Source organism: Paralichthys olivaceus, chromosome 3, assembly GCF_024713975.1.
Source record: "Paralichthys olivaceus isolate ysfri-2021 chromosome 3, ASM2471397v2, whole genome shotgun sequence".
NCBI lineage: Eukaryota > Metazoa > Chordata > Actinopteri > Pleuronectiformes > Paralichthyidae > Paralichthys > Paralichthys olivaceus.
This window is the reverse complement of record NC_091095.1, coordinates 7,269,294-7,289,444: the sequence shown is the minus strand read 5'-3', so window position 1 is coordinate 7,289,444 and position 20,151 is coordinate 7,269,294. Positions and strand designations below refer to the sequence as shown.

The 20,151-nt window shown below is 37.8% G+C and overlaps 1 protein-coding gene across 2 annotated transcripts; it reads left to right on the top strand.

Annotated features, from left to right (window-relative positions):
- The first annotated feature begins 2,256 nt into the window (after positions 1 to 2,256).
- ptprc (protein tyrosine phosphatase receptor type C) lies at positions 2,257 to 20,123 on the top strand. 2 transcript variants are annotated; one of them, XM_069521735.1, is made up of 30 exons: positions 2,257 to 2,655; positions 6,546 to 6,566; positions 7,303 to 7,479; positions 8,039 to 8,053; positions 8,431 to 8,697; positions 8,797 to 9,012; positions 9,104 to 9,217; positions 10,570 to 10,704; positions 10,793 to 10,939; positions 11,198 to 11,338; positions 11,606 to 11,826; positions 11,921 to 11,981; positions 12,117 to 12,225; positions 12,475 to 12,512; positions 12,911 to 13,020; positions 13,106 to 13,196; positions 13,703 to 13,779; positions 13,978 to 14,014; positions 14,125 to 14,222; positions 14,581 to 14,706; positions 14,824 to 14,981; positions 15,346 to 15,481; positions 15,823 to 15,972; positions 16,143 to 16,233; positions 16,318 to 16,454; positions 16,978 to 17,103; positions 17,194 to 17,316; positions 17,425 to 17,576; positions 18,261 to 18,396; positions 19,332 to 20,123. In XM_069521735.1, exons 1-30 carry the CDS (start codon positions 2,592 to 2,594, stop codon positions 19,605 to 19,607), a joined length of 3,750 nt encoding a protein of 1,249 aa, XP_069377836.1. In that variant the 5' UTR covers positions 2,257 to 2,591; the 3' UTR covers positions 19,608 to 20,123. The 2 variants fall into 2 exon arrangements, with proteins under 2 accessions (XP_069377836.1, XP_069377837.1); XM_069521736.1 differs by lacking the exon at positions 7,303 to 7,479 and having other exon boundaries at positions 2,286 to 2,655.
- Positions 20,124 to 20,151: the final 28 nt, after the last annotated feature.

Genomic DNA, 20,151 nt, shown 5'->3' with positions numbered 1-20,151 from the left:
ACGTGTGGATAAAATAATTCAAATGATGCAAAGAGACTTGGTCATGTAGATACCAGCATCATGTGTAGTTCAGCTCAGCCAGATGCTATTTTTGTCTCTTCTATTAACATTGCTATGATGGAGCTTCAGTTCCAGTTAATATCAATCTTCCTTTTTTTTCTAAAGAAAAAAGAAAGAAAGAGAGTTGCAGGGGAATAAAGTGGTTATAGTTGACAGTGACTTAATCATTAGTCCGACCACGTGTGCCCTCTTTTCTGTTTGTGGTTAGTTTGTCACACGGTAGCGAGAAACCCACATGGACATTTTGGACACTTGTTACCATGTGATTTAGACCAAAGTTTGAGACAATAAGTTTTGTTTCTGTATTTCTTCTTATGGCCCTAATTTCTCCATTGTACACGATACACAAATAGTAATAATAATAGTTATAAGACTCTATAAAAAGGGGACCCCATCCAGCCCACTGACCCAGAGCATCACTGCTAAAAGTCCCTGAGGCTCATTAAAAGTAAATATGATGCTGATTACCCAGCTCCTGCAGTTAACACGTCCAAGGACGATAAAACATTTCTCTGTTTGATAGTGACACGGTTTTTTTTTTGGTTAACTTCTCTTTCCTCCTGAGACTGAACCCAGAACAATCAACATTATTTTTCAATGGACGCTGGGGGAAAAGTAGGTTTACATATACTTTGTTTATTACCTCCACTGAGTAAGTTATGTCCCTGTCCATTTATGTGTTGGTTTGAAAATTTCACAAAAACTGCGGGACAGATAACCACTAAACTTAATTAAGGGATGTGGTATGAGTTAGTTCACACTAGATACGTGCAACTTAAACTGATATAGTCCATGATGCTATCACTACAGCAACACATTTTTCACACTGGGGCAGATTATATTTCGACACATGGAGCTGTGGAAAATGACTGAGATTAGAAGTTTAAACTCACATTATAGATGGTTTAGAAAGAACTCTTTGGAAACAGGACACTGATGAACACTGATCCATCACAACATTAAAACCTTAAAGTTGTCTGATCTCTATATTCTTTATACCATATCAGTACATGCACATAGAACAGATATAGGAGCCTGACAGCTTTAAAAACTATCACAGGGTTGTTTGACTTGGACACACACATTGAACAACATGGAGGTAAAACAGTAATAAGAGTCTAAGGTGGATTGCATGAACATGATGCTGCTTGCTTAAGAGCCACTTCCTGATACAAAAATCTACATTATGCTCTCTGAAGTGGAAACAACCAAATACCAAAATGTGTTTCAGTGGAGGAAATTCAGATTTAGATCATCGTCCTAGAAATGTGAGATCATTGTTGGAAACATAGTACGTTCCTATAATGGGTTTCAGGTTCAAACCTATTTCCACAGAAATATTTGATGTCCTGTAGACGGAGAGCAGGTGGAGTGTGAAACCAAGCGTTACTGAAGGTTTGAGGTGATCTCTGCGTTCTCGTCTTTGTCTCGTAGACTCGTCGTCACATGAGATCGACTCTATAACTGGTGTTAAACTTCAGCTCAGCACCAAACTGTCTAAAATAAAACAGACCTCTGCTTAGCTGTATGTATTATTTTCCCATCACTTTGTTAAATAGCTGAGTGTGTTTCATCCAGATTCACATCAGCTCACCACCCAGTGTGTGAGGCTCACTCCCTGGAGAGTTTCTCTGCTCCTCTTCTTCCTCTTTTATCCCCCTTTTTTCTTGTGTATGTAAACAGGAGTGAAGCAGTTTTGGGCTCCGAGGCAGAGCACAATGATCAAACAACCACGCACACGATCAATGACTTTGAAGAGATCTGACATCTCTCATGAATGTGTTTCACACAGAATGAACGGCAGACGTGAAGAAATGGCCACAAAAAAAGGAGAAGGCCACATCTCCTTTCTTGCTCGTCGCAGGGCTGGCTACTCGTCTGCTTTGACTACGTGGTCGGGCGACTGTGGGCTTGAAGAAGTTCCCCCGCTGAACGTGTCGTCTCTCAGATGTCACATTTCTTGTTTTAAGAGTCTAGTTTTATAAATGAACAGAGAATAGTCAAGCATAAACAATACCCTGTGTTAACATCACTATTTTATTTTAGTTTTGTCTATGCAGGCTGTGAAGCATCTATCCAAAAGTCTAATCCACCTGAAAGCCGTTGAATTGAATCTAAACTTCACTCTTTTTCTTTTTACTATTGAAGGTTTTCACAATTTTCGCAAAAGCAAGTGAAGATCCGACGTGAGACTTCCTGTTCTTGGTGGCGCCGCCTGAAATGAAGCTTCCTGTCACTGAACATTAAGGTGAAGGCAGCCTCTTTTCGGTGTGACATCACTCGCACTTGCTCGGCTTGAAACCAGAAGCGAGGTTCAGGGTTTGGGGAACAAGTCCAGGAAGCTGCAGCAACTGATAAGACAGAAAACATATGAAGCATAAAATAAGACAACGTTGAGAACTTATTTCTCTCTTAGAGTCGTGTTGAGAATTGGAAATACAGCTTCGATCGGGCGTCTTGATATCTGCCGGTTGGTCCCCAGTAGGCCTGTGCTGTATGGTCGTGGCAGGCACACGCCCTAACTCCTGGATATGGCAGGTCTCTGTGGTGTCAAGATCCTGCTGCTCTGGGCTGGAATCATTGGTTTGGGCAAATGTAAGTAATCCTCTGTAATGTAATAGTAACGTTGAGTCCTTGCACGTTTCATGAAAGTATGAAAAACTAGTACAAACAATCTGTAAATGACGTAAAACAAGATAATCAACTGCACACGATGAGGTTTTATGTTCTGAACTCCTAAATTGACTGTTTTCGAAGTTTGGTTGTTGAGAGTTTAATCGTCTCCATGAGGAATGTTGAAAAACCCTCCATGTCTGAGACAGAGACATGAACGTGTCAGTCGAGAAGATTTTCTTCTTTTCCACGTCAGCACTCTAACTGTAAAAAGCTGAGGGCAGAAACGTCAAACATACTGTACCTCACGTCTTTGAGTTTGTGCAACTTCACCTTTCTTAAACTTTCCAAACCTAAGAACACGAAAAAGAACAAGTGCGTGTGTTTGTGATGTGAGGAGCCTGAAAGTGACAGGTTCCCGAGCCCCTCTGCAAAAGAAGAAGCAGCTGTGCTTCAATCAAAGACTGATGTTAATAAGACGAGTCTCCTTAAAACAACACTTTCATTTGGTTAAGTGCTGTGGGAATGTTTGTAGTCATGATTCTGTTCTGCTTCGATTGTGTGTGTGTGTGTGTGTGGGTGTGGGTGTTTGTGTGTGTGTATTTGTATATGTATATACATATATGTTGGTATGTATGTTTGGTTGGGGGGTTGTCTGTCAGATATGACAGAGTTTTTTGGGGGTGAGTCTCTGCAAATGCTTCATTTCAACCCCAGTGACTGTGGGTGTTGTATGTGATACACGTGTGTGTGTGTGTGTGTGTGTGTGTGTGTGTGTGTGTGTGTGTGTGTGTGTGTGTGTGTGTGTGTGTGTGTGTGTGTGTGACCCAGCTCACAGCCTCCAGCATCACTCAGAGTTCTGCTGCTGTTGGAGCATGTTCTGCTATTTTCAGCATCAGATGTCTGTTCACATGCATTGAAATAAACTCTGTTTGTGACTTTTTGACGGATCGTTAAAGAAAACGAGCACCGGCTGCCATCGAAGCAAATGTAGATATTATAATGAATCAGTCTCAGAGAAGAAGGCCACAAATTCCCATTCACTTGATCTCCGTTCTCCATTTCAGAATAGCACACAGGTATAGATTAAACCAAATGTCCAAGTGTCATTTAAGCATCTTTAACTTTTCCATTGATGAAACATTATTTTTCATTATTAAAACTCACTCCAAACTTTTTTTTTTATAACATTAGTAACATATAACCAGTGATGGATAATAGAAGTACATTTACTCCAGTTCTGTACATTTATACTATTTGAATGTACTCTAGTATCATAGTTGTATACTACATTATGTTTCTATTCCAACAGCATACGATCAATTCAAATATGATCCATTGTATACACCAAATTTTATTTATCTAGATATATACGCTTGGCTAACATTTAATGTACCTGTGAATATTTTGGTGTAATATATACCTGTATATATATATATGTATTGGTACATATTGGTGCTGTTTCCGAAATCAAAAACATATTACAGAATTCATTTATGTAGTTATTTTATTAAGAACAGAATAGAAGTGGTATAATTATGAACATAGTTTATATTAATCAAAATTAGGGGTTAAAACGTTTTTAAAATATTTATTTTTAATAATCTAAATGTTGTAATCACTTAACCAGATAAATGTCTAAGATATTAAAGTTGTTTTATCGAGAGAGACATAGGTAAATATGTATATATGATAGGATTTTACCAGATAGTTAAATAGCAGACTACAACAAATATAAGTATAAGACCATTCAACTTATTTGTCAGAATCAGATTTAATTCAAAAGACTTATTTTTGTCAGATCAGCGTTAAAAAGCCAAAAAGCGTGTGAGCACCAGTTTCATTTGCCTAAACTCTCCCCCAGTCTATTTTAGATGAAGCAGGACGGAGTTGTGTGATCAAACATTTGACCACTTCCGTGTTCCATTCTGAGTTGCCTTCACTTCCTGGTAGAGCAGATCGACGCGGGCCAAACAGACTGAGACGAAGTAAATTACTTCAGAAAGCCTGGAGAGGAAAAAAAATAAAAAGGGGAAGTGCCGCGTTCAAAATGAAGAAGTGAGGTCAGAGATGTTAAACATGCTGCACGATTGAAGCAGATTGTGGGAGGAGGGGGAGCTTCACATCACAGAGAAGGGGACTGTGATCTGGGAAGTATGCAACATGTAAAATACAGAAAAATCTCTGACTGAGAGAAAACATGAGCGATCTGACATGTAGATGGATTCAGGGACAGGGATCATGGTCGTCATTGAACTATATAACTTGTGTCCATAGACACACAGTGTATATACATGTCTTTACTTCTGGAAAGAACAGGCTGATAAAACAGTGTTAATGTCACAACTTTGTTTCATCCTCCACCCTGAAGACACAGAACAAGGAAGTACCCAAAACACAGAGAAGGCTTTACTTACAGCTTGGATGTTGAAAATGAAACGTAAAAAGTGGATAAAGAGGAAGTTACAGTGGGCTTTTTTTCTTTGCTCTGGTTTGGTCTACGGAAGCCGAGAGAGCTCAACGCACTGCAAATGACTTCATCAGTTTGACGACACAACACATGCAAATACAGAAATACACTGCAAATAGCGAAAAAGTGATGAACTGGCTGTAGTTCAATGCTTTGTGACATTATTGAACGCTTCGACTCATCAGTGGTGATGGAACTTCACAAAGCATTGAACTATTTCCGGTGTTGTTTTTGCTACCACGAGGCATGAAGAGGTTGCACAGGGCGGTGAGATGTCACTGCACAGAGCGAGCACGCATCTCTGCAGTAAAACAAGAACGAGCCAAACCACATCCTGAGACTCATTGTTTCACTGTCCCCTGCTCACTCATTGCAAACCCCCGTAGAGAACCAAATAACTACACATCTTTATTTCGGTTTCTTTCACAGAAGGTGAATACAAACATACAACATAAATACAAAATACATACATTAAATATGAAAATACATGTGGGGTGTGGTAGAAACCAGTTATGGCTCCACCACATCCAAATAAAACAAAAAATACAAAGAAAAAAAAATCTTCAATACAGGTTTTATTAACGGTATATAAGAGAAAATTGAAAACATATTAGTATGTTTGTATGAATACAGCAGGAAAAACTAAAAGCACAAGTTTGAAACAAAGCAAATGTTTAAACAGCAGAGCATTTCTTTTTATACGTGGACAATGACAGAGAAGAATCCACAACTTGATCACTCCACGATATTTAACTTACACAAAGGTAGATGAAGGTTCTGAGATAATTCAGAAATTGTGAATTGTTGCCAAAATACGATCTAAAGCAACAAGTTGAATCTTCTACATCACTTTGAAAACAAATGTACAGATTTGAAATATACTAATTTCTCATTGCTTTCATTTTACATTCAATCCATATAGTTCAAATATTATCTTAAACAAGACTTTGTGATGTTTAGTTTTTCATTTGTTAAAAACGAGGCTGTAACAGAAAAGGTCCATTTGTGCTTCTCTAAAAACCAGGGATGTGTCCAAACGGTTTAAGTGTGGAGGGGACTCTAAGTTTTAGTGTCAGGCAGGAAGTGGTGGTTTGTCTTCTGAAATAACAAGTGAGGCTATTTGCCACATCGTCATGACAACCAGGTTGCTCAGCACCGCCTCACACAGAAGAGTAAGAAAATGGTGGCTTTGCTCTTTTAGCCTGATCATTCCCAGCAGTTTTATTGACCAATGGGAAGAAAATGCTTTAATAAAAAGTTCAAATGAAGATTTGTTAAAAAAAACAACAACATATATTTGACATATTTTCTTCTATATTCAGCCGAACTATGATGAAAAATATATAAAATATATAAAATACAATGCAACAGTTGAAACATTTTTTCTCTTCTTTGATTCCAGGTGACTTGCCAAGCACAGCAGGTGAGTGAGAAAACACAAGTTAACGAACAAACTCAATTTAATTGTTGCTTTTTTATTTTTGTATTCTGTGAAGAGAAATTAATTGCAAACACCAAGTAACAATTTCAAAGCCACAACACCATATAAGCCAGAACGTGAACGTTGGATCCACACAACAGAAAGACAACCACAATGATAGTGAGCAACAACAATTAAAGTGGTCAAGTCATGGATGTGTGAGTGAATCGACTCACCTGTACCATCACACCTCACATAGACAAGAATCTGATTTTAAGCAGGTTTACTTTGGGGTTTTCTTTTGTGTTATTCATTAATCAGAATCAGAATCAGAAAAGCTTTTGTTGCCAAGTAAGTTTTTTACACATACATGGAATTTGTTTTGGTGTTGTTGGTGCATGTCAGACATCTCTAAATATAAGATAAGAAAATCAAGTATTAAAATTTAACAATATAAATTTAAATTTGTAAAAATATATACACAGTATGTTTTAATAGTAAAAAAAAAAGAAAAATAAGAAGAGCAGTACAGCTAAGTAGTACAATGTGCAAGTGTTCACAGTATCCAGAGTATTTCCAATATGCAGGTATAGCTGAGCGTTAATGTAATGCAGAGATGTGAAAACACGTTTGTTTGGGACGTCTCAGCCACTGAAGTTAAGCATCATATCAGGAAAGACTGTTGGAAGTAAAGTGTTTGCATGTGAAGGTGACCTCCATTGTGCTCTCCTTCCTGCAGCCACTGATGCCCCCACCATGGCCAGCAATCAAACATCCATTACACAAGCAAAAATTCCAACCAGTGATCAAACATCCATTACACAGCCACAAAATGCAACCAGTGACCAAGCATCCTCTCCAGACCTGGGCCCAGCTGCAATCACCAGCAAGCAACCCCCGGTTCAACCCCCCAAAGGTTGGAATTTTCTCATTTATCATGTGAGGCTTAAACATTAGATGGTCGTATTAATATGAATATAGACAGCAAAGGTAGATGAAGGTTCTGAGCCGGTTTGATAATTCAGAAATTGTGAATTGTTGCCAAAATACGATCTAAAGCAACAAGTTGAATCTTCTACATCACTTTGAAAACAAATGTACAGATTTGAAATATACTAATTTCTCATTGCTTTCATTTTACATTCAATCCATATAGTACAAATATTATCTTAAACAAGACTTTGTGATGTTTAGTTTTTCATTTGTTAAAAACGAGGCTGTAACAGAAAAGGTCCATTTGTGCTTCTATAAAAACCAGGGATGTGTCCAAACGGATTAAGTGTTGAGGGGACTCTAAGTTTTAGTGTCAGGCAGGAAGTGGTGGACTATAACAGTAGTTCTTAGTTGGTTTGTTACAAGTGAGTTTGAGATTGATGATATTTTGCTTTATTTACTACTGATGGTTTTAGATGTTGCATGATCATGTATTAATGTTTTGTTTTCCTCTTTTCTCCCTTAAATGTGTCGTCCTCCAGTACCCCCTGTACAGTGTGAGTATCAGTTCAAAAAGTGATATATTCTCTAGAAAGTTTTATATTATAACTAGAATGGCACTTAGCAGAATACATACCTCTATGAATTACCAATTATGAAACCAGATTTAAATCCACCAGATGTGAATTTTTATTTGTGATCTGCACCAAACACTCATAAATATCTGTCCCCTAAACATGATTGAATTTCTTCATCAAGAAATTAGAATTTAAATTTCTAGCAACAAGTTTCTACAACAATACGTAATATATCAAAATACTAATGATAAGAAATGAAACATAACCTCCTTGGCAGAGGTAATCATATTGTTATTATGTGGTGTCTGTGTGACCTATGAACTATTATCTTTTAATTCTCTTGATTTTGTCTGCAGGTTCTTACACTGTAAATCCCATCAGGTATGGCATCCAGATTAACATCACAAGCTCGGCAGTTGTTAAAGCCTCTATAGAGATTAATGAAGAAGGGAAACCAGAGACTAAACAACTCTTCACAGTTCTTCGTTTCAATCAAACTTCATCTCATCCCATCAAGCAGCTGAAGCCCTGCACTGAATATAATGCTCATGTTAAAGTTCATTACAGTAACGAAACAACGTCCTGCAACATCATTGGAAATGACACCAGCACATCTGAAATATGTGAGTCTAAATAATGTATGTTGGTTCAATTTTTCAAATCAAAAGAATAGTACTTTGTGTAAAACAAGCAGATATTTGATAATCACTTGTGTATTTCAGATGAAGATGACATTGCTTTCAGCGGCCGCGACAAATCTGTGTGTTTCCAAACTGAATGGAACATCAACTCCATCTCTGTTCAAACGAATGGGACTGTTGTTAACAACAGCGTCTGTGTCAAACCTAATTATGCTGACCTTTGCTCTGATTTGACTTTGACCTTCACATCACAAAGCTGCAACACTTCCTTTCCCTTCACCAGAAACATCAACCTTGGTATGTGCAAAAGTTTGTACTTTTATTTTGAAATGCATGCCCTTTAGAACTTATTTCATCTTGTTTTATGTCTGCTCTTCTTTTTCCACAGATTATTTAGATCCCAAAGACATTCAAGAAACTTTTCTCAACAAATTTCCTACAAACATAACAGCAAAATTACCTCCAAAATGCAAAAACCTCTCCATTGATTACACCTGTCACAGTAAGTGGAGTCTCTGTGTGTCTGCAACATAACTCATAGATTAACATTGAAATATTTTATGATATAAATGTACTACTTTGCATTCTCACTTTAAACTGAAGTGACCCAAATTTTTTTTTAAGATTCTTAATTACTCGTGACAATATCAACGCTCAAGTGCAAAAATGAAAATATACACATTTTAATATTAGGGGATAACTAAGAGTAGAATAAAATATAAAATATTTATATAAAAGCCTTCTTACAAGCATTTATAGTTTTGATTTCTTTTTGTTTGGTAGAATGTCGAATTTCCTCGACGTGTTGTCTGAACTCCCTGCTGAATGCTACAAAGAGTGGTTTCCTACTAGTGAATTTACATCAATGAATGAGGAATTTTACCATTGTGATAATTATGACAGTATAATAATAACTGTTAATCACGTAATCAATGTGGGTTGATGTGTCCAATCTTCAAACTTTGTCGTTATATTCAACAGCTGGGCAGTGAAACAAAACTAATGTACAACAGGTTCCTGTCATTACAGGAGCTACAGTCTTTATCTATATATAATAATTCACAGAATCTTTTAAAAGATAATGTTTTTTATGAAGATCTGGATCAGCTTCACTTTCTTTAACATTGCAAGTTTTTCAACATTTTCATTGATTCCTCAGAGAATAATTCATGGATCTTGATAAAAAAAAAAAAAAAACAGACATAGGGGTGGCTGTGGCTGAGGGGGGGTAGAGCGGTTGTCCTCCAACCAGAAGGTCGGAAGTTCAATCCCCAGTCTTCCCATCTGCATGCCAAAGTGTCCTTGGGCAAGATACTGAACCCCAAAACTGTCCAATAGAACATCAAAAAAGTGCTAGCTATAGAAGCACTGTATGAATGTGTGTGTGAATGGAAAACTGTAGTGTAAAGCGCTTTGAGTGGTCTTCAAGACTAGAAAAGCGTTATATAAATACAACCATTTACCATTTACATGTTTAGGGGGCTGATATTTATGAGTGAGTGTAATTTTGTGCAGATCCAAATAAAAATCTCCAGATCTGGTGAATTGAAATGTGTTCTTATAAGGAGACTGTTGGCAGAGGCACACTCTGAACTGAGAGCCCTTCTGGTTCTGTATAAAATAGTTATTAGGTGTAAAGTTGTGTTTGTAGATAATGATAAAAAAAAAACCTGGCAAGAACCAAAGTTGTGTTTCAGATGAAGAGGAGAGTGACATATTACTGTGTTCTTTGTGAATCACTTCTAGATTTTTATGAATAAGTCCGAATAAGAATGCATAGTCGTACTCCTTCAGAGGGTGTGAGGTATAAATATCAGCTGTTGAAGAACTTGTGTCGTCTTTGTTTCTCCTCAGAAAAGAAAAATGTAAATGAGATTAAGAAACTGTCTGAGCTGGAGCCTTTCACGGACTACAGCTGTACCGGTCACATCAAGGACAACAATGTCCCCATAAACAAAACAACTGAAGTTCTCGTCCAGATCAACTGTGGTATGTAGATGTTCGCTGGACGACAGCTTTTATCCTCGGATGCTGAATGACTGTGATGTCAGTACTCAGGTGTGACGTGTCCCAGCAGATCTCAAAATAACCATCACAACAAGAACCTCTGACAACACATCCCTTGAGCTGACTTGGAAAACGACCAGTGAGAATTGTGAAGCCGGGATTCCGAAGCTTTCGTACTACTGCAGCTGTAAAACTCCATCCGGACATGAATGGCATGGTAAGTGAAATATTCAGAGTATTTCTCTAATGCTTTTATTCTTCCTTGTTTCTGCAGGATTTCATCTTTTAAAGTTGTCTGTTTATTAATAGTTTAAGCTGCATGGATGATATAAACTGCTTCAATGATGTTTTTGTTACTGAATGGGAAACTTGAACTAAAAAAAGAAGAAGAAAAAAAAAGTGCTGTTTTTTGTTTCTATAATTTTGTGTCTGTTGTCTAGAACATAAACTAACAGCTTGTAAAACTGTGTCACAGAGAACTCACCCAGGCCTTCAGAAGAAACCTGCAAGATTTCAGGTCTGAGTCCATTCACCAATTACAGCTGCCAGATCAAAGCCACCTACAACAACTTCTTACACACATCCCCTCCAGTTCAAGAGGAAACCAAGGTTGGAGGTCAGTGACAAACAGAATGAAACCAGTTGTACTTTTTGGATCACAACTAAAATGGCAATCAGTGGAGTTACTACCTCCTCCAAAGCCCAACAGACTCCTGATGAAACCACATTTAAATTCACTAGATCTGGATTTTTATTTGGATCTGCACTTAAATAAATATAAGTCCACTATTTAACTTTATTGTATATTGTTTATAAGTGTTAAAATATCACTTTTGTGAGTATGCATACAGTGTTGTATTTTTTTTTCTTGACTTTCTTACAGTACCAGAGAAAGTTACTCAACTGAAGCTGATGGTTAAAGAGCATAATACGATCAATGTGACCTGCAAACTTTCACAAGTTGGAAAATTCAATGGACCTAAAAGACGATTCAAAGCACGACTTTTGTATAATGGTACTGATCAGTTGGTCACTGAGAAGAATTCAACAGGATGTGATTTTAAATTCAACAACCTGTACTACTCTACGAGCTACAAAGTGGAGGTTTGAGTCATCCTTCTTTTTGCCGTCACAGTTTTATACCCTGTGTTTATTTGAATGCTCTAATAAGTGACAGAAAATGTTTCCATCTTTCCAGGTGTTTGCTGTCAACAGTGAGTTGGAGAGCAAACCCGAGATCAAGTCTATTTCTACTGACTGTATGTACCATTTTGATCAACGCCTCCATTTATCTAACATTGCTTCGTTAATACATTTGACAGATTTAATTTTTTTTACACATCTATTTCTATACATTAAGTTGATGTTCTTTTCTCTTCAACCTCAATCGACAGATAATGACAAAGCTGTCATCGGTTTCCTCGTGTTCCTCATCATCTTCACATCTGTGGCTCTGCTGCTGGTCATCTACAAGATCTTCGTCTTGAAGCGCAGGAAGTCCCAGTGAGAATGATTCTGCATAAATCTTACATCAGTGTTTCTCTCAGATTGCCTCAGAGTTTTTATTTTTTTTAAGTTAAGATGAAAAAACCTGCAGATTTTGTTCCACTGATAAGAAAACATCTCATTTACGTTACAGGAAAGGTATAATTACTGCATTTGAATTGATCTCACTTCACACAGGAACATCATCACTGTTACTCTGTATTTCATTTTATCTAATCTTTACAACCTTCACTATTTTCATTGCAGTGACCTGAGTGAGAACATGATACTTATTTCAACAGCAAGTGAGTAGATTTTGGTTTCCTGTTTTTTGTTCAGTGTGATTTTAGCAGTTAACTACTGTTTTCACATCATGAACACAGATACAATCCTTGTTAGGAAAGTTTTATTATGATTATTATTACAAATGTTCATTCATTAACTTTATTTATATACTTTTCATCACATAACATGCAGCTCAATGTGCTTACATAAAACAAAACAACAGAACAAATTAAGACAATGTATGTTAAAATAATACGATAATAAGATCATAAAAATAAGTGTTTTTTAAAACATGTCAGCAAGATAGTCATTATTTTGCCTGTTGCATTCTTTTATGTATTTCCAAATATACAGTAAAAGGGGTAATGGTCACAGATTTTCCTGATATGTTTAACGTGTTTGATATTTGTTGCCGCAGATGATGAGGAGAACCTGCTGCCCGTCGAGCCGATTGCAGCAGAGGTGCTGCTGGAAGCCTACAAGAGGAAACTGGCTGATGAAGGAAGACTGTTCCTGGCTGAGTTTCAGGTACTTTTACTGGTTTGTGGGTTTTGATGACGTTTTTTTCTTTACTGTTAGATCACTGTTATATGACATTTGTTTGTGCTTTCAGAGCATCCCCAGAATCTTCTCCAGGCACGCGGTGAAAGAGGCCAAAAAGCCCTGCAATGTCCCCAAGAACCGCTACGTGGACATCTTACCCTGTGAGTGGGAACGTGTCCAACAACATGTGAAGCCTTTTTAAATAAAAGAGATAAAAAACCACTGAGCACATGAGGGAGATTTTATCCACTCCTTTTTACCATAAAGAGAAATAACATCATCAGTTAGTATCCTTGTGACTAAGGTGCATGTGTAAGATGATACACAGTAATCTTAGTATAGTTTCCATTTTGGTAATTCTTTTGAATATTTCTGGATATGTTGAACCAATGTGGTAAAATCCTGCAGATCAACCTGGTGGCTGCTTCATGGCAATATTGGATTCACAAGGACAATACATCAGTGTGAGCTATGTAGCCTGAAATTTAGGTATTAAATATAATTATAGCCATAAATATAGTGATAAAAAATTACACAGAGGGTTTTTATCAGGATCACCCACATGGGACATCTGTCTCCTACACACAAACTCACACATTGTGTATTTGAAGATAATAGAAGTTTCCCCTGTTATGTGTATTTCTTTTATTTGTCTGTCTTGAACCAGATGATTATAACCGTGTCCAGCTGACCACAGGAAACGGCGAAGCAGGATGTGACTACATCAACGCCAGCTTCATTGATGTATGGAACACTGATCGTAATACAACTGCTTTCCCTGTTAACGCCACGATTGCTTTGATTGAGAAGATTGAGCTTCAGAAAAAGATAAAATATGAGATGTCACATTATTAGCTCGAACTTTGATTTTGAGGGTTTAGTCGACACAAAGTTCATGTCTTTTTTCCGTCGATGAACATTTGACTTATTTTCTGACTGCAGGGGTACAAGGAAGCTAAAAAGTACATTGCAGCTCAAGGTACAATCATGTTCTCATGTTCTTTCATTCACTAAACTTGTGATGCTGCATGTTTCTGTGATACAAGTGTGTGGCTCTCTGCATGCGTTTACATTCCGTGTGTGTTGTAGGCCCAAAGGATGAGACTGTGAGTGACTTCTGGAGGATGGTCTGGGAGCAGCAGTCATCTATCATCGTCATGGTAACCCGCTGTGAAGAGGGAAACCGGGTAAGAGCGGCAGTTCTAACTTTTAGTTGGCATTGGGTGTGAGGGAAACTTTGCAGGGTGAGGGACTGAAGTTTTTTCTCAAGCAAGTGGTTAGACAGGACCAAATTAAGACAATGCATACTTAGTGAAGTCAATTGACAAACTAGACCTATACTATAAAAAAATAGCTTCTGATGTTACATTAATACAAAAGATTTTTTTTAATTACTAAATGAAAATGAGTTACTGTGGGAAAACGTAAAGAGCTTTTAACTCCATAACTGTCTGGTTTGAGTCTTCCACTCACATCGTAGCTACTCTTCCACATTGGCTTTACGTTTTCACTGAGTGCGTATTTGACTTTTGGGTTGTGTCACAGGTCAAGTGTGCGCAGTACTGGCCGTCTCCAGAGAGGGAGACTGAGATCTTTGAGGAGTTTATACTGAAGCTGAACTCAGAGGAACACTGTCCCGATTACACCATCCGTCACCTCATCATAACCAACGTGGGTCTCCATTAAAAGAATTTAATATTTAAAATTGTGTTAATGTTTTGTATGTGTATGGATATTTGTGATCTTAATTGTGTGTATACTTTGGTGCATGTTTGTGTGTGTCAGCAGAAGAGGGAGAAGACCTCAGAAAGGGAGGTGACCCACATCCAGTTCATGAGTTGGCCTGACCATGGCGTCCCAGCGGAGCCACACCTCCTTCTGAAACTGAGGCGGCGCGTCAACAGTTTCAAGAATTTCTTCAGCGGCCCCATTGTCCTCCACTGCAGGTACGGGTCACTCTTTTCAGAATTATGATCATCATGAACGACACTCAGTGGTAGAAAGTCACTAAACATATTCAAAGAACAAGGACGTTCTACTTCATGATCCTTTTTTACTATATTACATCTTTCCAGTTAATAGTTTTATTTCTTGTAAATATTATCAGATATTTTAATTTGTCATTTTTATTTTTATGTTTTGTTTGCCTCTCTGAATTTGCTCCTTGTGACTTCCAGAATTGGAAGAATGATACTGAAAAGCTTTCATTAGGAATCAAAGGAGTCATCAGACCATTTCATCTCTATTTCCCTATTAGAACCAATGGAATTAATGAAACATATTAACACAGTGTCCTTCTCTCATGTCCAGTGCTGGAGTGGGTAGAACAGGGACTTATATTGGCATTGATGCCATGATGGAGGCTCTGGAGGCGGAGGGCAGAGTGGACATCTACGGTTACATGGTCAGACTCCGCAGACAGAGATGCCTCATGGTTCAAGTGGAGGTAAAATAACCATTTAGATCCACATCTGTGTGAAAGTATGTGTGTCTGATTAGAGATAAAACTTTGATGATACATTAAACCAAAATCTGCAGAGAACTGTCAGAAGATCCAGTCAATTCATCAATATACAGAGAGTTTATAAGAAAATGTACATATGGACAGGCAGGAAATAATCATGTATCATAAGCAGACACACAGTAATTCTGAGTTTACTGAAGTTTTGTAAAAATCAAACGTAATAATGTAATTTTTATAGACATTTTTTAATTTATCATGTTTTTTATTGACTATGATTTGAATTGTGTATCTTTTGTGTATAAAGTACATTTGTCCTCACGTAGGCCCAGTACATCCTGATTCATCAGGCTCTGGTGGAGCACAACCAGTTCGGAGAGACTGAGATCCCTCTGTCCGAACTCCACAGCATCCTGAGCACACTCAAACTGAAAAGCTCTGAGAGCGAACTCACCCTGATGGAGGAGGAGTTTGACGTATGGCACTTTTTTATTAATACATAATATAAAGATTATTATTTTGTGAGACAGTAAAGTAAATCACCTGAACAGCATTGTGCTTTTCAGTATTCCCTCCCTCTAACAAAGGAAGACATTTTGATCCTTAACATGTTGATGATAATTTGAAAATTTCTCCTGCAATTCAGAGACTCCCCACGTTTCTAAATTGGAGGACGTTCAACACAGGGATCACTGAGGAGAACAAGGAGAGGAATCGCTCTTCGTCTGTCATCCCCTGTGAGTATCAGCTCACCACGGAGATGAATTCTTTTGGGATTTTACACGACAGAATAACAACTGAAGTAACATATCAACACGCAGATGACTACAACCGAGTGCTGCTGAAGCTCGATGAAGGACTCAGTCGTGACAGTGAAGCAGGTGAAGATGATGAGGAGGAGTCATCAGATGAAGAGGATGAAGAATCTAGTAGATACATCAATGCCTCCCATGTCAATGTATGATTATTTTTATTGCACTTTCCATTTGTTTGTCTTATGACCTCTTTCTGTGTAAAGCTGAGCAGTCACCAGGACAAACAGATTCTATTCCTTCACACAGTCTGTTTGGTTGTAAAACAGGTGTAACTAGAATGACCCTCACAAGAGCGCAGACTTTTTAATTTAAAGACCCAATGGTCCTTTTAAATTCAACCCAAACTTCACACACTTACAGATATCAGTCCTCTAAATGTGCTTAATTTTTCTCATCAAGATCCACGAATCGTTTTCAGTGGAATCGGTGAAACTGACGTCTTAGCATCTCCAAACGTTAAAGACATTGGATGAGCTCTTCACTGATCCATTCTTACACCAGGTTTGATGGAAATCCGTCCAGTGGTTTTTAACATAATCCTTCTGACAAACCAACAAAAAAGTGGACAAGGGTGAATTACTAATGTCCTTGGTGGTGATTGTGTTCATCTCTTTTGTCCGGATGATGCACAACAATAACAGTAGAGGTATTTTCTTAATCTCGCAGGGATACTGGGGCCCACGTGCCCTCATCGCAGCACAGACTCCACTGCCAGACACCATGGCTGATTTCTGGCTGATGGTTTACCAGAAGAAGGTGTCCACTATCGTCATGCTCTCAGAGGAGAATAAGGTGCCTAAAGTACTACGCACACGTGTAATTACATAAACCTTACATGAACGTAAAATACATCATACATTGTCTTTACATATATGTTCACAGGAGTCTGACACTGTGTACTGGGATAAAGACAAGAGGACATTTGGGGACTTGGAGGTGGAGGTGGCGAGTACAGACGCCAACCCGACTTTCATCAGCCGCAACCTGCTGATCCGCCATGTTAGGGTAACGCAGGAGTTCATCCATCTCTGTAGATGAGTAGTAGTAGATGACTGTAGTTTTATTAGTCATTTCAACATCACAAGTGGTTTAAAACATTACTTCTGTCAACAGAGGACAGAGAGTCGCTCGGTGAGACAGTTCCAGTTCCTGAAGTGGGTGAACAGGGAGCTGCCGGAGACACCGCAGTGTCTCGCAGACATGATGAAGGAGATCAAGAACAGCGGTGGAGGCAGTAAATCACAGACAACCGTGGTCCACTGCAAGTAAGACAACAGACACAGGAAATGCCCTCTGGAAATAAGACGCCTGAAAAGAAGGACTCTCAAAGCTTCATTCGGGGCAGAATGAAGCTTTGAGAGTCCTTCTTTTCAGACTATAATCTCTTTCAGAAGAAAAAAAAGTTCCCATCTACTTTAGTTTTTGTGTTTTGTTATTATTGCTCCGATCAAGAATAGAAATATAAACAGATCTAAATTTATGATACATTTTAATAAAGTATATAAATAAGAAGTATGTACAAGTATATGCATTTTAATTTTATAATACTTGGTTACATGTTCTCAAACTTTTACTAATAATACTTGAAAATCCTCTAAAAAGAAATTGTATTTGCTGAGTGTGACCAAAAAGCAACAAGTTTATCTATCATTCTACTGTTCTGACTTACACCACAGTATAACAGCCAATCAATGGTTTATCCCATTGTTTAAATATTTAAAGAAATCCTCATATTTTAATATTTGTGATGTTTGCTAATTTAAGGAATGAGAACATCTCGACTAATAATTATTAACAACACATGTATTATTATCTATTTCCTCATCATATATAGGTAGTGATGATAATGATAAAAAATAATAATAATAATGAGAACAGTAAATAAATGTCCATGATGACCTGGTGTAGTTGGAGGGATTGAGGGTTGTCTGTGTGCTCCCTCTCTTCAGTGACGGCTCGTCCCGCACCGGGGTTTTCTGCGCCCTGTGGAATATGCTGGACAGCGCTCAGACGGAGAAATTGGTGGATGTTTTCCAGGTGGTCAAAACTCTACGTAAGGAGAGACAGAACATGATCTCCAGCCTGGTAAGAAAGAGGAACTCTGGATGTGTCAGGAGTGTTGTAGCACACGCAAGCTCATGATTTCCTGGAAGATGTAAACCTTCAAAAACAAGTCATTTAAAAACTATATTAATTTTTAAAGCAGCTAAACATGTTGTGAATCAAGTTTTAAAGCAGCTGGGCACTTTTCTGTTTACCAATTGCTTCTCTAATTTTAAGCAGCATATTTAAGCCTCATTGAATTTACAGTAGCATGACAGTATAAGTGTGATTTACAAAAAATAAACTATGTACGTCTTTTTCATTTTCATCTTCATGGTTCAACAACAGTAGGAGTTTATCTGTGTTTTTTTGTCACGTTCTCCTCAGAAGCTCTCATTTCCTGAGTTGTGAAGTCGCTGCTCCGACCTCTGTGTTTTTATGAGCTTTGAGGTCGAAACCTGGAAAAAACATGGGCACTTTTAATAAAATGTGTCACTTGTGTTTAGAGTATTTTACAACTTGAATTGACCTTGAAACATACAAGAGATATTCACAATCTTGTCCTATATTCTAAAAAAAAATTTTCTGATTAAAAGCTCATATTTAGAGCTGGTTGTAAAATTACGTTGATTGGCTGACAAGCGATGACGTCAGAAACTCATACCAGAATGTTCGGACACGTTGCCTGATGTTGTTTGACTTGAGGTGGTGCTAATGTGAATTTTCTCTGTGGGGAGGTTATTTTTCTGATGTGATGACACCAGGTTAATGTATTACGTCACAGAGGAATCAGCTGTAGTGTATCATGGTTTGGCCTCACAGATATAAGTGTGTTTGTCTTGTTACATCACTTTATCATTTCAATCTGTTTTAGTTATAGTTTTAGTTGTTATAATTTGGGGATTTGTGTGACAGTCTGCATTGAAATCTTTACTCAACAACATGGATTAATATTCCAACCTGTGTGTCTCTCTCAGGAGCAGTACCAGTTCTTGTATGAGACAATGCAGATGGTCTTCCCCGTCCAGAATGGGGAAGTGAAAGCAGTGCAGGCCTCTCCAGCTGACTCCATCCAGATTATCAGTGAAACCAAAGCAGAGGAGCAGCCAGACAGCGCTGCCAGCAGCAAGCAGCCGGAGGCAGCAGAGAGCACTCAACTGATGATTGTGGAAGAGAAAAATGTGGAGCCTGATAAAGACTCCGGGCTGATGGAGGACACCAGCAACAGCTCCACTGTCCCTCTGGAGATCTGAGGAGCAGGGGCACGCAGGGGCTGGGCCTTTTCCTGTGGAGATATCTGCTGCAGCTGAATGCTCTCTTTTCAGTTTCTTCAGGAATGTATAGAAACTGTTAAACTCAATGTGGTTCAAGTTCTTAAGTGTTGAAGAATTTGATCAAATGTTTTAATTTTAATTTCCAAAGAGAGAAAAATATAGTTTGAGTAAGTTATAAATATTTTAGTAGCTAAATGTGTAAGGATGCAAGTGTGAACAATGTTAATGCTGTGGTCAAACTCCAGACTTTGGATTTACTGTTTATTGAAAGGTAAAAGAACAAAATTTTCAAATATACAATATGTTGTTTTATATTCCACTGTAACATGCATTTCAGTTGAGAGAGTTAGTTTATGTTTTGGTTTTCTTGCTAAATAAACAGATGCTATGTTCTCCATTTATACATATATGTATTTGATATATCTAAATAAATAATTTTAAAATTTGTAATGTGACACTGAAATATTTCATTAAAAGATACTTACAATAACAGAATTATTATTTAAGTGTTGTTTTTAACTTT

Excerpts from the sequence above, each read along its gene's own strand:
- ptprc (XM_069521735.1), top strand. The coding sequence starts at position 2,592 with ATGGCAGGTCTCTGTGGTGTCAAGATCCTGCTGCTCTGGGCTGGAATC. Across the intron at positions 6,567-7,302 it reads TGACTTGCCAAGCACAGCAG|CCACTGATGCCCCCACCATG; the intron begins GTGAGTGAGAAA and ends TCCTTCCTGCAG. Across the intron at positions 12,513-12,910 it reads GATACTTATTTCAACAGCAA|ATGATGAGGAGAACCTGCTG; the intron begins GTGAGTAGATTT and ends TTGTTGCCGCAG.